A 17,953-nucleotide genomic window follows, 5' to 3' on the forward strand; every position below is an offset into this window, starting at 1 on the left:
ATCCCATCTGTTTCCTGTGAATTTTTGTTATCCTTCATGACACTTCCTTACTTTGTCCCCTCATCTAGGGCATCATTTGGATCACCTTACGGCTAGCACCCTGACTCTACTTACTGTAAAACTTATAGTCAAAGCAAGACCTGATCACTTTTTTCCTTTTATTTTCAGGGTAAATACGTGGTCTGTTTTGATCCACTGGATGGTTCTTCTAACATTGATTGCCTTGCATCCATTGGAACTATTTTTGGCATCTACAGAAAGGTAAGATATGATTCTTAATTTTTCTTTTGGATCAGCAGAAGATTGAAGCCCAGGAAACCACGTGTTTCCATTAATGGGCTTCACTGAGTATCACTTTATCCACTGTTACAGCAGCAAAAAGAATATAAGTTGTGGAGGACATGATTTTAAAAAGATTTTTACTCAAGTTCTAAAATTATTGCCAGGATGTTACCCAGACCTTCAGCTCTGCACGTGAAGATACATTAAGTTGGCTAGGGAATATACACTAGTGGGAAGAGAGTGGAAAGTATTTTATTCTTGTAATTGAAGCTCTCAAAAAGCTCTATCGGTATCATTAGAAAACATCTTCTTATGCCTACAGAGTATAAGTTAATTCAATTCAACACACATTTGTTCTCTACTAAGTCTGTTTGGCTCTGGGAATACAGATATAGCATAGACTTTACTCTTGAAATAAAAATGTGATGAGGGAAAAGATGTGCACAAGAATAACTGTGATAGAAGAAAGTGTCATAAGTACAAAGGGAAAGTCTAGTAAAAATTCTATGCATCAATTTGATGAGAGGAAAGATAACTATTGCTTTCTTGGGTTGGAGGGGGAGTTGGGGACAGTTGGGGAAGACTTCGAAGCTCAGCTCAAATGCTGCTCCATCCATGAAAGAAGGGAGGAACTTTAAAAGATGGAAAATGGAGATGGGTGGAAGTGAAGTATACTCTAGTCAGGAGAAGGAAGCATAATGGGATAGCTAAGCTCTCCCCAATGACTATTTCCCCCAATATTTAGAAAATACACCAGCATGAGTCCTAATTTGGAAATCTAAGAGAAACATCATAGTGAGTAATTTTTCCAGACCAGGTCAACAAAAAGAGGCAGACAGAGGTCTGTGGATACCAGGGACTGTATGTTCCTGTGTGAGTACTGAAAGAAAGCCTACCTTTGACTGTGAACCACAGAACGATGAGGCCCTACATCCAACACAGAGGAGTCTAACCTTATACAGGTAGCAAACAGGTGCCAGCTGGTGCCTCTTTTGGCCACTATCCACTGCTGGGTCACAGATCTAGGGTGAACTGAGAGTGGGACCTGTACTTGGAAGTGGCAGTCCAGGGCAAGGACTGGGCTCTAGGCTGTGTACTGGACAAGGAGAAAGTTCAGAAGCAAGCATCAGCTATGTGGCTCTGACCTTAAGAGGTGGAATGAAGGACTCAGATCTAACTCTAACCTAACCTGAAGCCTGCAGCAGAATAACCAAAGCAGGAAGGAAGCTCAGACAGATCAAAGGGGAACCTGCACTTCTGTCATTCTAAACTTGCAAAGCTTTCCAGCAGTCTGGCTGTGGCTGAGTCCAACAGCAGTATACTAGAGCTCCAACCGGGGCCATGCCCAAATTGCGTTGCTCAGATCTAAGCCCAGGTCAGGAACTTGCAGAAACCAGTGCTAAGCCAGTGCCCAGATTTCACCCTGGATCACTTTGGGGGGGAGCACTGAAAGCTTGCAGATCTCCAGCATGCGGTGGCTTCATTCTCCTATTCAAAAACCAATGGCTTCCTATTTCCTATACAAGATGAAACTCAAGCCTGGCATTTATGACCTTCTACAGTCTGGTTCTGGCCTACCTTTTCAGTTTTATTTTATACTACTTCCCTTCACAGCACTCATTTTCCATGTTCCAGCCAAACTGGACTATGCTGCTGCTGCTGCTGCTGCTGCTACTACTGATTGTGTCCTGCACTTTTCCACCTCTGTGCATTTGTATAGGAAGTGTCCCCCATGCCTAGAATGTACTTCCACTTCTCTCCTTGTTGAAAACCTTCTTTTCCTTCAGGATTACCTTTTCCATAAAGCCTTCACTAGTTTCTCCTGGTGTAAGTAAACATCTCCCTCAATTTTTCTCAGAATACTTTGAATTTCTTCTCCATCCCAATCTACTTTGTATAGTTTTTTTATTTCTGTGTGTGTTATATTCTTGTTATATTATAAACTCTTCAAGAACAAAGGTCATGAAGTTTTTCAATTCTGGATCTCCAAGGCCTAGCATAGTATACTACACAGAGTAGATTCTTAAATGTTTGTTAAATTGAATCATATCAAAGAGCTTGGTAAAGAGCGAATCCAGTGTATAGTGAAGACAAAAGAAACACAACTCAGTGCAGGGGGGGCCTTCTACAAGGGGCTCTAGGTCCTCATGGACCAAAATGAAGGCCTGAATCCTAAAAAGGGAGATCAAGATCAGGTTTCTCTGTCTGTCTCTGTCTTTCTTCCTTCTCTTCCTCCTGCTCCTCCTCCTCCTTCTTCCTTCCTTCCCTCTTTTCTCTCCCTCCCTCCCTTCCTCCCTCTATCCTTCCACACCCTAGAATAATTCCATAGAAATCTCTAAAACAAAGATTAGGTATGACTCATGTCTATAATTTTCCCAAAACTGGGTCAACAGGGTCCTTTCTAAAAAAGGTAGATACTCAATGTATGATGGATGTGTGCTTCCAGTATACAATAGTCATTTTATTTCCCTATTACGTAAATGATATAATATGCAAAAGACTCAAAGAACAAATATAGAAATACATAAAGCACAGACTATTATCTTTCTACCCATCTCTGTCTCCATTACTGTCTCTTCTGTGGGACCACAGAACAGATATTTCCTATTCACTTTGGACTTGAACTGTCTGTACAACTTACAAGGTCTAGATCTCTTGGCCAATCAGGGCCTGAGTTTCTATGGTCTTTCATCAATATGGTGATCCTGGTGGTGGTCATTTTCTCCTCTGAGAATGTTATTAAAGAAATCTCCCATGGTCAGATAGTACCTGACTCTGGAAATCAGGAACTCATGTAAATATCCAGTTCTCTGGATCACTAGTTGCTGACCTGTACTCAGGGAAGAAAAGGAGCAGAGGACAGCAAACAGGGACATAAAGTTCAATCTCAGACCCGCTTAGTCAAGCATATCTTCCAGTGCTGTGTGCTTGTGCTATAAGCCAACATTGTCATTGGAGGGGGTGGTGGAAGAGAGAGAAGACCTTTTGGCTTCTTGCTAGAAATTCAAGGAAGAGAAAGCATGCATAACAGGAGAAGGGTCCAAAAGAGAAGGGCAGCGTTGTTTCCATAGCTGTTATAGCCCAATGAAAACCTGTCTTCCGGAGGCAGCTAGGTGGTACAGTGGATAGAGCACCGGCCCTGGAGCCAGGAGGACCTGAGTTCAAATCTGGCCTCAGACACTTAATACTAGCTGTGTGACCCTGGGCAAGTCATTTAACCCCAATTGCTTCACAACTCCCCCCCCAAAAAAAACCCAAAACCTATCTTCCTAACTCACAATTGACAATCATCTCCAGAGATGCCTTAGTTATTGAGGACCAACAAGCCAGTGCCCATATCATCTCAGTAAGGTACATGTAGCTTAACAAAGAACCTGAGCACATGCCCTGTTACATGAAAATTTTACCCAGTCTAGCAAATTAAGGGGGTTATTCCCCTTATTACCTCTGCCATAGAAGCATCAATAAGAGATAACTGACTGATATCCATCTCCCTGTGGAATATTTATAACTTGTGATGAAGATAGGGGAAAGCTGAAGGTCATTGACTTCCTCCTGTCCTTTATATATAAAGCACTGTTCCCTGGTAATATGCTCTGCCTATTTGATTTCCCCAGCAGACATACTTCTCTCGACCCTCTGTTAATTTGTTTAAGTAAAGATGAGGTTGGGTGGTGGAAGATCTGGATGATAGTAATAAAATTGGGATATTCAGAGAGCTATAGCTAAGGAGTGTGTGTGTGTGTGTGTGTGTGTGTGTGTGTGTGTGTGTGTGTGTATGCGGTGCTTCTATTTTGAAGTGGTAATGGAGAAGCAAGAGAAGATCTGATTAGTAAAATTAGAGTAAGATCTTGTTTGGAAAGAGTGTTCCAGATACAGGAAACTAGGCATCTGGTGGGGAGGCCACTGCAGTAATAGAATCAGGAAATTACCTAATGAATGAAGTAAAGCTATTAAAGAGAGATGTCTCATTACATTAGGACTACAGTATCATCATGCATCCTGTTAGTAATGGAGGGCCAAAAAAAAAGTTTTCCTTTTTTTTCATTCCAGAATTCAACTGGTGAGCCTTCTGAGAAGGATGCTTTGCAGCCTGGCAGGAATCTAGTGGCTGCTGGGTACGCACTCTATGGCAGTGCCACCATGTTGGTGCTAGCTATGGCATGTGGAGTCAACTGCTTTATGCTGGACCCGGTAAGAATTCTTATGGGTGATTTAAAAAAAAGAGGCAACATATTAGCAGACAGATATGGGGAGGTGAAAGGAGAATTGGGGGAATTGAGGGAAAAGAAAAAGTTTGGTGGGTGCCAAGGAATAGAAAGAGAGTGATATGCTTTCTTAAAAATGAAGAATATTACATGAACTATGTAAGAGGGATTCCCATTATGGAATAGGATATCACCTTCTCATCCCAAAGCTATTCATATTTTCTTCAAAATATTACTTCTGCCACATTCTGCATTTCCAGATGGAAGCAGGTAAACTTCTGGGCTTCTCCCAGTGCTGTCTGTTAACAACCAACAATTTTATTGGCATAGAACACAAAGAAATAAAAATATATGTGGGAAAATTTCCCCTCCCACAATACGGAGAAAAACAGGATTTATGAATTATCTAAGGCAACTGCTAATAGCTTGTTTTTCTAAAAATTTAGAGGTTGAATGTAAGCTTCCCATGGTACTTTGAAAAAATATTCACTGCTATGATTTTATTTTATATATCTTATAAATCATCTTCAGCCTATTAGGGAGTTGTTTTACATTCACTTATTTAGTTTTAAAAAACCCAATCATAAAATATTTCTAAAAATCTATTTTCTCCTATCATAATTTCATATATACAGAACATATAAAAATAAAACTGATTAACTCTTTTTATTGGCCAAAATTCTCTCATATAGCATTAATGAAATTATAGCAAGCATTTTATGTAGCATTGATGTACATTTTATTCAGGGCCTATAAAGAATTGAAAAATACTGAATTGAATAATTCTGGACTTGAAAGGTTAACGGCATCTAGAGTGCTAGAGGTTGTTCAAAAGTGTCGTAAATAAGAACACAGTTGTGTGCTTATTCTTCACTAAATCACAGAATGTGAGAGTTGCTAAGGATGTCAGAGGCAACATAGACTAAACGCTACCTGGATAAAAATGATGGAGTTGGTCTCCAAGGTCCTTTCCAGCTCCAAGTCTATGATCTTATAATCCCTCCTACAGCATATCCAAATGGGCATCCAGTTTTTGAAGATATCCACTACCGGAGCAACCCATTGCACTTTTGATTCTTTGCAAGTTTTTCCTTACATGGTGCTTCTATCTGACTCTTTGCGTCTTCTTCCTCTTGCTCCTGTTTCTGCTCTCTGGGGCCAAGCAGAACGTCCATGTTGTTTTACAGAACTGAATTTCTATCCCTTCAAATATGGCATTATAACATATAAAACTTGTTTGGTACTACCGTTTGAGACCCAGATAGCTGAGTTTCATTTAGAAAATCAATGGCAGAACCAGGATTTCTACTTCTAGTGAAGGACTAAACCTATGTCTAAGGCACATGTTTCTGAAGTAATTAATCCTGTTATCTAATTTTTTGCTTAACACATATGCTTCAAGTTCCAGATTTGCCAACTGAGATTAAATAGATGGGCAATTCAGAATAGAGTCACTCCTGAGTTTATATTACATTTTTTTAGTAACTTCAGATGAAGAAAAAAAATAAAACCTATTCTTCTTTCCAGACTGCAAAAGGATATCGAAAGGTGTAAGTTTTCCTATATTTGATTCTTCATTTGTCCTCCTGAGACCTAATAACCACTACATATTTTAAAATATAAATGCAAAGTTAATGTAGTATTGTGTTTTTTTGGCTGCTATTACTCAATCTGATTAAAACCATCCTAATGTGAATAATAAGTTAGTGCCTGTGGCCTGCTTATTCCTATTCTGTAAGGGCAGGGATTGTATTATCTAAACTTTGTATTCCTCCTAGCACATAGTATAGGGCTTTGTATACTTGAAACACTTAAATAAAAATGTATTATTATCAATCAACAATACATTGTTATCAATCAACAAACATTTAGTAAGAATTTATTACTATATGCTTGGCAAGGTCCTTGGGGATACAAAGACCAAAAACAAAAAACAAAAAATCAAACAGTCCCTGCTCTCATGTAACTTAAACTGCATAGGGAGAGACAATATCTGTGTATATAACTACATAGAATTTAAATACTTTTCTCTTGGCCTGATGTTTAAGCAAGTCACAACAACAGCAGCAACAATTTGTGGTTTCTTAGTGCTTTTATATTAAAAAAAAAAAAAAACTTTCACTTGGGTTATCTCTGCCTTTGTATCATGGAGATGGAGTTTGCTACCCTAGCTCAAATGCTGCATATAGTTTCAGTGACTAAGCAGGTGCTCCTACAGCATCCTGAAAGCATGACTTCTCATGTACATGTGGCTGTTTTGCATTATGAAATTTTTATTTTCTAGATATCAGCTTAGTTTGTCAGAGACACCTCTCTTTTTCCATCTTTATGTGCTGTATCCCACTGCTGACATGGGGTTGGGTGGCTTGATGTAAGCCCCAAACTCTCCAGGGATGATTGACTCTTTATGTGGGGCAATAGTTAAGTGACCTGGGTGAAACATGGCAGAGGTTGGGGGTGGGGGGAGGTTGGGTGGAGGTGGGAGGGACATGTTGACTTTTGTGCCTTGGTGTCGGTTGTTTCAACACAGAAGCTCAAAACTGATTGGCCAGAGCTTCAACTATCATCTACCGTGAAGGTAGTGCAGAAATCTGCTATACAAGAAAAGCTTGGCTTAACACTTGTCCTAGCACAAAATGGGAATGTATGACACTTTTCCCCAATCCCCTTTGAAGCACTTAACCCCATAAGAAATACCCTGCCTGGTGTACTACATACCTTGCATTGTTTCTAAAGTCATGTCCCATCATGACTGAATATAACTTCAGGCCATCCACTTATATTTGCACATGTAAAGATTTCCCAATTCTTCTTCTTCCTCTTTGTCTTCTTTGTCTTCTTCTTTTTTTTAAAGGCTATTGGGGAATTCATTTTGGTTGAAAAGGATGTGAAGATAAAAAAGAAAGGCAACATCTACAGTCTTAATGAGGGCTATGCAAAGGACTTTGATCCTGCAATCACAGAGTATATCAAGAAGAAGAAATTTCCTCAGGTAAGCACATAGGTGTAATACCAAGTAAAACACACCTCACGGGTAGAATACGCCTCACAACTGGCATCAAAAAGGTCTTTATTGTGGGGGAGGAGAGGAGCATTCTAGGACAGGGATTCTTAATTTTTTGGGGGTCATAGATCCCTTAAGCAATCTAATGAAGCTCATAGACCTATTCTCAGAATAATGGTTTTAAATACATAATATATATATATATATAATTAGAAAGGAAACCATTTTATTGAAACATAATTATCAATATTTTTTAAAAAGGAGAACAACTTCACAGACCTCTGGTTAAGAACCCCTATCCAAGAGGATAAGGGTTCGTAAGGGCAAAATGGGACTAGGATATTTGCCTTATGCTAGGTTTGTTACAGAAACTATAGATGTCTTTTCCCTGATTTACCTTGTAAAAAAATAGATTGATATATACACATATAAATGTATGTATATCTACATATACATAACACAGCACACACACACACACACACACACACATATATCAAGTAATAGAAGTGGAATAACTACACTGAATCCTTATAGAGCCAACCACACTCATCAAGTGACTTTTATTAATTAACCACAAGAGGATTGTGAAATTGCAATATGGAGAAGCAGACTCGAAGAACAACACATGTTGTTCTGGCCCTTGAGAGTCCAAAGTTTCAGTTCCTGGCACTGCCATCAGAATTCTTGCCCAGAGGAGAGGTGGGAGGTAGAAGTGAGGGGAAACAGGATGATAAAAGAAGCCACCTCTTGCAAGATTAATGAGTTAATTGGTCATAAAACACTTTGAGTTCAGGACCTATGAGCTCAGAGAGTATAAGGGGTTATAATTTCATACGGGCCACTGTGGAGTTAAAGCTTCCAGGATCATTTATGGTTGATGGCATCCATTCCAAGTTGCTTCACTTAACAACCCCCCCCCCTCACTGCTCCCCATCCATTCCTCCTCCCACCTCCCCCTGCTTTTAAAATGAGGCTGTGAACATGGTTGGAAGGAAAAAAAATCTGTTTTTAAAGCTTTTCTTTATAGGCTTTTGGTATATATGACCTGGTGTTATCCCACTCCCCCCCCCCCCGAACTCCCTTCTCAATTCCAGTTACTAATTTTCTTTAAATTGGCAGGATAATACATCTCCCTATGGTGCAAGATACGTGGGCTCCATGGTGGCAGATGTGCACCGAACACTGGTGTATGGAGGAATCTTTTTGTATCCAGCCAACAAAAAGAGCCCCAAAGGAAAGGTAAACACTCCCCTTGAGGACTGGACCAAAGAAGTGGGCTCAATTCACAAGTATAAGTTAGGTACCATGAAGGCTGGTTCCTCTCCTTCCCCCAACCCCCTCTACAGTTGCTAATGGACTTCTGAGAAGTACTATGGGCAAGTCAGTGCTGTTTGCCTCAGTTTCCTCATCTGTAAAATGAGCTGGAGAAGGAAATTGCAAACTACTCCAGTATCTTTGCCAAAAAAACAAAAACCCAGTGGGGTCCCAAAGAATCAGATATGACTGAAACAAGTAAACAACGTGCTTGAAGTCAGAAGTCGGTGTGGGGCTAGAGTGTGAAGTAAGTGACCTCTGGAGATCTCTTCCATGTCCATGATCCTGTCACTGAATAGATCCATGTCACTGAATAGAATTCCCACTGTGTAAAACTCCTTCTACCAACACAGATCACCAAGTGGTTTGTAATTTATACTCTTAGAGAACTACCTGTTCTCTAAACCCTAATGCACTAATGGGGTAAGTTGCCAGGGGTCACACAGTAATTATTTGTCAGAGGAAGGACTTGAACCCAGATCTTCGACTCCAAGTCTGGGCCTCTACACTATTCTACTTCCTATCTGATTGTTTTAAAATGGTTTTTATAGAGATAGACACCTAATGAGCCTGTTAGCTCTTAGGAAATACTACTTTTGCAAGGAAAGTATGGATCTGTTTTGAAACTTGTCTCTTAGATATCATGTAGTTACTGATTATACTGACCTAGTATTTTACATGACTCATGTTTAAGGGTTTTTTTTTTCAGATATTGAATATGATTTCTTATGTAGTCTAAGAAACATTGCTCTACTTTACTCAAAGTAGGGTAACAGAAATTGTTTCCCTTTTAAAGTAGTGTCTACTTTGCTTTGTTGCCGTGTTCTTAAACTTAACCTGCATGATTACCATTTTCTCCATCATTTCTCCAACATTTTCTTAAGCCTGGACAATAAACAAAGAAATTATGTCAAGTGCTGATTTTGTAGTTCGCCAATTTCATAGGTGTAAACACTCACACTGAAAATTTAACAATCAGCTCCCTGCAGGTGTGAGCTGGCTCTAGCATATCCCTGGTTCTAAATGCTAAGCTGAGGAGTTTGTTGTAGTACAAAGAACACTTGATTAGGACTCAAATTCAAATCTTGATTCTCCTGCTTACTATGTAGATGACTTTGTACAAATTGTCCTCTTTGAGGTGCAGTTTCCTCCTATGTAAGGAGTTTTATCTCTAAATTTCCTTCCACCATTCAAACCTGTTATCTGATTGTTCTTGTCCTTTATTTTGTAGTTGAGACTCCTGTATGAATGTAATCCGATGGCCTTTGTCATGGAAAAAGCTGGAGGACTGGCTACCACAGGAAATAAAGCTGTGCTGGACATCATTCCCACTGACATCCATGAGAGAGCACCAATAGTTCTGGGCTCCCCTGATGATGTCAATGAATTCATAGAGATTTACAAGAAGCATGCTGCCAAGTGAAGATCTATGGCATCTTCCCACAAGGGCTGAAACACCAAAAAGAATAGAACCAAAGATCATAGTACACTCTGTGACCAGATAAACTTCCATGGCCAACCAATACCAGAGCATTTTTTAAAATTTCCCACAATTCTTTTGATATACCAAATACTGTATGGTGCTTTGGACACTCAACCAAAATGCAGTTTCTATAGTGCCACAAACAGTAAAGATATTTTGAGAGGTGGGGGGAGCAAAAGAAGAAATAAAATTGTTCTTCCTTAAAAAAAAAAGGTTCACTGATTTGTGTTTCATCTTATTCTTTTATCCTCTCACATCTAATAGTTATTTGTGTTTGTGACACCTGCGACCACTTTATAAATTTCAGTTCATAAGACCATTGTGTCTACTTCTATTTTCTTCTGGGCACTATATCTATAATTGTAAGGTAGATAGTGGTGCATCTTTGTTATGGCACTTGATTCAAGGAGAAGGTTTCCCCATAAATTTGTTTAACTGGGTCACAGAAACAGAACATCATTTCACTCAATTTTGATATTTCTTTATGAAATTTTAACTATTAAATTTAAAAAGAATGGCATTTACTAATCTTAAATTACTATGTATAAAAGTGATGCTGTATTAAAGAAAAATGCAACTGAGATACAATCAAATGTTTTTCTAACAAAACTATAATTGTTAATTACTACTTAATCCAGGGAAGCTGGGTGGCACAGTAGATAGTGCACTGGGCCTAGAGTCAGGAAGACTTGAGTTCAAATTCTACCTCAGACACTTAGCCTTGTTTGCCTCAGTTTTCTCATGTGTAAAATGAACTAGACAAAAAAATGGCAAACCACTTCAGTATCTCTGCCAAGAAAACCCCAAAAGGAGTCATGAAGAGTCGGATAAAATTGACAACAATAACAACAACTACTACTTAATTCAACCAAAACTAGATGAGTTCTATCTCTTTCAAACACTGAATTTGGAGTCAGAAGACCTAAGTCTGAATCCTGGCTCTGCTTAGGACTCAAAACCAATCTTGGGCAAATCACATAACATCTCAGGGCCTCAGTTTCCTCATTTATAAAAGAAAGGTGCTTGACTAGATGATCCCTAAGGTTTCTTCCAGCCCTAAGCTAGGTTCCTATGAACTGATAGTCTTTGATTGCTACTGATCTGCAACGTAAGCTATTGGTATGTAAGGTAAGGTATGCATTCCTGCTATCCATCTGGTTCTTCTCTGTCTCTTTAGAGAATGTGGGTGTACATAAATGTACAGACACATAAATATAGGGATAGGGATTGGACCTGTAGTTTTATTAGTATAGAGAACTCTCGGGTTAGGAGACTCCCTCTACCAATGCATATTAATTAGTACCTTCTCTACAACTTATAGAGAACTTTCTAGGCTCTATGACTTACCCAGGGTCACACAGCCAGTATCTCCAAAGTGCAACTTAAACCCAGGTATTCTTTTTTTTTCTTTTGTGGGGCAGTGAGGGTTAAGTGACTTGCCCAGGGTCATACAGCTTGTAAATGTCAAGTGTCTGAGGCCAGATCTGAACTCATTTCCTCCTGAATCTAGAGCCCGTACTTTATCCACTGCACCACCTAGCTGCCCCCTTAACCCAGGTATTCTTGACTTTGAAGTCAACTCTCTACCCACACAGTGTCTATGCGTTTATACATCCATCCATATATGTGTATCTATACATACCCAGTAATGTTCCCCTTCCATAAACTCTTTTTTTTTTTGGGGGGGGGCAATGAGGGTTAAGTGACTTGCCCAGGGTCACATAGCTAGTAAGTGTCGTGTCAAGTGTCTGAGGCTGAATTTGAACTCAGGTCCTCCTGACTCCAAGGCTGGTGCTTTATCCACTGCGCCACCTAGCTGCCCCCCCCCCACCCATAAACTCTTAGAATGAGAAGAACATCATCTCATCCAATGCCCTCATTTGTAGATGAGGAAGCTTAGGTTCGTAGAGGTTGCAGCTTTAGCAGGGTTACACAACTACTATAATGGCAGAGCCAGCTCTGCATTCCCAGTCCAGTCAGTTCCCTATCTACTACTCCATATGGCCTCTAAAATGGCAACTCAAGTCAATTCAATGAATGGGCAATTATTAGGCGCTCCACTACATGCAAGATGCATCGAGGTGGCACAGTGGATAGAGTGTCAGGCCTGGAGTCAGGAAGACATCTTCCTGAGTTCAAGTCTGGCCTCAAACACTTACTAGCTGTATGACTCTGGGAAATTCACTTAAGCCTGTTTGCCTCAGTTTCTCATCTGTAAAATGAGCTAGAGACAGAAATGGCAAACCAGTCCAGTATCTCTGCTAAGAAAACCCCAAATGGGGTCATAAAGAACCAGACAAGACTGAAAAATGACTCAACAACAACATGTGCAAGGTAATCTTTTAAGTAGTAAGCTCCTCAACATCTGGGATCATTTCCAGTCATCATGACCTTTGTCTTGCCACTGGACTCAGATGACTCTTATGGAAAAAGTGGGTCTGATGACTTTGCACAGCTCTGCCTCACTTAAATCCAATTTACTTCCAAATCAAGACATCACCTTCCTGTTGTTATTGGTTCCCTTAGAGAAAGAAGGACAAACAACAAACTCCTTAAGAGAAGGGATGGTCTTTTGCCTCTTTTTGTATCCCTAATGCTTAGCACAGTACCTGATCCATAGAGGGTGCTTAATAAATGTTTATTGATCGATTAATTGAAGTACTGGAGATACTAAGACACAGATGACACAGAGGCCGAATTCAGAGAATTTACATTCTTTGGGAGTCTGAGATATAACAAGTACAAATGTAGAGATTAAGTCCCACCCATTCTGGACCTGTGATTTCATTTGTTGTCTTATGAAACTCCCTGTGCTGACGAGCAGAACCAGGAGAACATTGTGTTCAGTATCAACAACATTGCGTTTTGGGGCAGCTAGGTGGTGCAGTGGATAGAGCACCGGCTTTGGAGTCAGGAGTACCTGAGTTCAAATCCGGCCTCAGACACTTAACACTTACTAGCTGTGTGACCCTGAGCAAGTCACTTAACCCCAATTGCCTCACTAAAAAACCCCAAAAAACAAACCAACATTGTGTTTTGATCAACTGTGACAGACTTGACTCTTCTCAGCAATACAATGGTCCAAAGATAGTTCCAAAGGACTCAAATCCAGAAAAAAGAACTGTGGAATCTAGATGCAGATTGAACCATACTATTTCTACTTTTTTTTTTTTGAGGTTTTCCCCTTTTGTTCTGATTCTTCTTTCACAGCATGACTAATGCAGAAATATGTTTAATATGATATCAGATTGCTTGATGTCTTAGGGAGGGGGAAAGAGGGGAGGGAGAAAAATGTGTAACTAGAAATTTTATATTTGTTGGTTTTTGTTTTTTGCAGGGCAATGAGGGTTAAGTGACTTGCCTAGGGTCACACAGCTAGTAAATGTCAAGTGTCTGAGGTCAGATCTGAACTCAGGTCCTCCTGAATCCAGGGCCAGTGCTTTATCCACTGTGCCACCTAGGTGCCCTCCTGAAATCTTATAAAAACAAATATCAAAAACTATCTCTACATGTAACTATAAAATAATAAAATACTTTTATGATTAAAAAAAAAAAAACCTCCCTACTCTGACGCACATGGGCCACTTAGGGAATAGCCTGGCAAACTGAGAGGCTGTGAATAGCCCCATATAATTTAATACAAGCTATTAGGGTCAGAGGGAAGACTTGAACTCTGGTCTTTCTGACTCCAAGACTTGCCCTCTGTCCACTTTGCCACACTATCATAAATATAAATATAGTACAAATGAAACCCAAATGTGAAAGCATTAATAACAGGAGGCAGGGGGACAGGTATTGGATGGAGGGGATGTTGTTTGTAATGGCTTCAGGGTTATGAGGATCAAATGACTCTCTCTCTCTATATATATATATATATTTATATACACATATATACTATATATATATATATATCCCTGTGTGAACTTTATATAAATATGTACTAATATACTACATAAATATGCATATATGTACTACATAAATATTTATATATGTAAATGCTAGCTATTATTAACTTGCTTACATTTTAGAACAGGAACAGGATCTCTCAAATTTTTGTGAGAGGAAGCCTTTTTTTTTTCATCTCCCCAAATCTGAGCCCATCATAACTGGCACTTACATCTTCCTCTCAAGTCTGCAGAGTATTGGACATAATTCTCCCATTTGAGCTGCAGGTAGTAGGTACTATAGGCATTGTTTTGTTTTTGTTTTTACAGATGAGGAAATTCAGACTTGGAGAGGCTACGCTGGCTGCCCATATAGGCTGCAACTGTCAGAGTTGGGATTTGTTCAAACCCAAGTGTTTCTAGCTCTGAGTCCCCCCATTTTGTCCACCATGCTATGCTGCCCTTACTCTATTCACTATTTCATGCTGCCCCCTAGGTACTGGAAAGGGAAAAAAACCAGGAAAAGATGCTAACACTCAAGTGTCTGATCTGGGGAGGAGGGACAGGAGGTGGCTTCCAGCTGCACTTTTCTTCTTGCTGAGATCCCAGTAAACCACAGGGGTGGGGCTGGAGATGGGGCAAGAGGAGACTAGGATGAGGTAGTAATGACAATCAGCTTATGCATCTACAAGGTATGGCTTTCAGATTTTCTGATAAATACTGATCTGCTGGTTGAGAACTCCAAAGCTATAAGAAATATTATCTGAAGTATTTTATTAAATATTAAGTATTTATTAAATATTATATTTTCTTAAGTATCAAGTATGCAGTAAGTAAAATATACTTAAGTATCAGCAAGGCTGGCTGGGTGGCACAATGGATATAGTGTTAGGTCAGGAATGAGGAAGACCTGAGTTCAAATGTGACCTCAGACCCTTTCTAGCATGTAACTATGGGTAAGTCACTAAACTCCAGTCTGTCTCAGTTTCCTCATCTGAAAAATGGGGATAATCTCCTCCCAGGGTTGTTATGAGGATCAAAGGAGATAATAATTGTAAAGTATTTAGCACAGGACATGGCATATAGTAAGTGCTATAAAAATCTTAGCTATCATTATTATTATTATTGTTATTATTATTATTTTTGTTTGTTTTTGTTTTTGCAGGGCAATGGGGGTTAAGTGACTTGCCCAGGGTCACACAGCTAGTAAGTGTCAAGTGTCTGAGGCCAGATTTGAACTCAGGTACTCCTGAATCCAGGGCTGGCACTTTAACCACTGCGCCATCTAGCTGCCTCGTATTGTTATTATTATTATTAATAATAATAATATTGTGACCAAGGTCTATATGTACCTTTAATAGCAGTAGCTCAAAAGAAACGTGAGATGGGAAAATTTACAGACATCTCCGCTCCAAATGTTCACGTGAACTATTTGTGCCTGACCTGTGGTAGTTTTCCAAGATTGTATTGGTCTTATCAGCCAGAACTAGACATACTGTACCTTGGCCCCAACATAGTGATGTCATTTTGGTCCTCTACGAGCATGAAAGACAACAACCAACCAACCATATGTAGCTTTAAGAAAATAGGCAGGCATTCCATTCACCCTTCGTTGGCCCTTTATCTGTGGCCTTAATGCAGTTCCCACATTTATTCTTAGCCAGCAAGAACTTTGGCATTTGGTGAAAGGTCATCAGCTACAATTACAGATGGTGTGGGTAACTCAAACTCCTAACATTTCAAAGTATCTGCCATGGGGTATGACTGAGGCACCAGATGGTGCTAGAAATAGCCAAGCCTCCCTGGGCTCCCTTTGCTACCCTAAGTTACAATACACCCTGGGATAGGCTTACTGGAATAGGATGTTGACAAGATTACACACTGCTCTCCTCCCAATTACAGTGTTTCAATATAATTCCATTGTTATTGAATATCTGATATATATATATATATATATATATATATATATATATACACACACACACACACACACACACACATATAATCACTACCTCTCCCCCAAATCCTATAATATTGATCAGGAAAAGATCCTAGAAAGATTTCTAGGCCAACCCTCTCATTTTATAAAAGAAGAAGGCAGCTAGGTGGCACAGTGGATAGAGCACTGGCCCTGAAGTTGGACTTGAGTTAAAATCTCATTTCAGATACTTACTAATTGTGTGACCCTGGGCAAGTTACTTAACCCCAATTGCCTTAAACATCCCAGGCCATTTCCAGTCATCCTGATACATATCTTGCCACTGGACCCAGATGGTGGTAGAGGAGAGTGAGGTTGGTGACTTTGTACAGCCTTCCCTCACTTAAAATCCAATTCACTGCAAGTCATGACATCACTTCCTGATGTCATGAGCCTCTTTGGGAGCGAAGGACAAACAACAAAAGAAGAAAAGGAGACCCAGGTCACACAGCAAATTAGTTACCTGTCCAGGAGGAGGCTACTAACTTCCAAGCTATTGTCTTTTTTTTTCCTTTACCTTATCACACCCTAGTTTTAAGGACAGACAGACACACTTTTTTTCCAGACACACGTTTTAATGATATCTTTTGTTTTTATATCAATCTCAACTGGCCTCTCACTAAAGAAAGGCAAGTCTTCTCACTGATCAATTTTATATCCCAGTCACTGTGGCAGCTGTTCCAAATTTTCTCTTTTCCCTCCTCAGGGCACTCCTACCCTTACCTTTTCAGCTGAGGATCTCTTCTGATACTTCACTGAAGAAATTGATGGCATTTGCTGCCTTTTCTTCATCTCACATATTCGCTGACATCAGATCCTCCTCTCTCCTCCTTTACTCCAGTCTCTGATGAAAAGGTGGTCTTTCTCCTTGCTGAAGTCATCCTCTCTACACAGACCCTAAGTCCCATTCCCACTAGTATTATCCAGAAGAATACCTCTACTATTGTTCTGACTCTAATCTTCCATCTCTATCTGCTAGTTCCCTTTCTACTGTTTCCCTGCTGCATACAAAGTCAAGTCAAGCCAAACTAATTCAAGTCAAGAAACATTTATGAAGAACCAACTGTGGTCCAGGAACTGTAATAAGCACTGAGAATACAAAATTAAAAAGAAAAGGAAAAAACTCCCCTCTGCGAACAAAAAAACCCAAAAACCCAACCCAACCAATTCCTGCTCCCAAGGTGCTCAAAGTGTAATGGGGGAAACATTATGAAAACAACTATGCACAGACAACCTAAAGACAAGATAAATTGGAAATAACCACAGGCAGAAGGAAGTAGCATTGAGAGGGACCAGGAAAATTTTCTTGTAGAAGGTAGGATTTTTGCTGGCACTTTAAAACCAGGGAAGCTAGGAGACAGATCAGGAAGGGAGAGAATTCCTGGCATAGAGCAAAGCTTCTTAAAGTGTAGGTCGCAACATATTGGGTTGAGTAACTGAATGTGGGAGTTGTGAAAAATTTGGCAATAGTAAAAGGTTATGTATACCTATTTGATATACCTATATACCCAGGGTCATGTTAAAACTTCTCTGGTAAAAAGGGGTTGATAGTTACTCACCTAGAAAAATGAGTTGTATTACTCACCTAGAAAAGGTTTAAGAAGCCCTGGCATAGGGTTGGTTAGGTGGCATAGTGGATAAAGCACCAGCTCTGGATTCAGAAGGACCTGAGTTCAAATCTGGCCTCAGACACTTGTCACTTTACTAGCTGTGTGACCCTGGGCAAGTCACTTAACCCTCATTGCCCCACAAAAAAAAAAAAGAAAAAAAAAGAAACCCTGCCATAGAGAATGGCCAGTG

The 17,953-nt window shown here is 39.8% G+C and overlaps 1 protein-coding gene across 1 annotated transcript in view; it reads left to right on the forward strand.

Moving 5' to 3' along the window:
• FBP1 (fructose-bisphosphatase 1) overlaps positions 1-10,503 on the forward strand; it is a 33,761-nt gene extending 23,258 nt beyond the window's left edge. Inside the window, exons 3-7 of the mRNA XM_043976175.1 lie at positions 169-261; positions 4,336-4,476; positions 7,345-7,482; positions 8,614-8,733; positions 10,040-10,503. Coding sequence (XP_043832110.1) covers positions 169-261; positions 4,336-4,476; positions 7,345-7,482; positions 8,614-8,733; positions 10,040-10,231 — 684 coding nt within the window. The 3' untranslated portion in view covers positions 10,232-10,503. The remainder of the gene's footprint in view (positions 1-168; positions 262-4,335; positions 4,477-7,344; positions 7,483-8,613; positions 8,734-10,039) is intronic.
• The last annotated feature ends 7,450 nt before the right edge of the window (positions 10,504-17,953 follow it).

Source organism: Dromiciops gliroides, chromosome 1, assembly GCF_019393635.1.
Source record: "Dromiciops gliroides isolate mDroGli1 chromosome 1, mDroGli1.pri, whole genome shotgun sequence".
NCBI classification, from domain to species: Eukaryota; Metazoa; Chordata; class Mammalia; order Microbiotheria; family Microbiotheriidae; genus Dromiciops; species Dromiciops gliroides.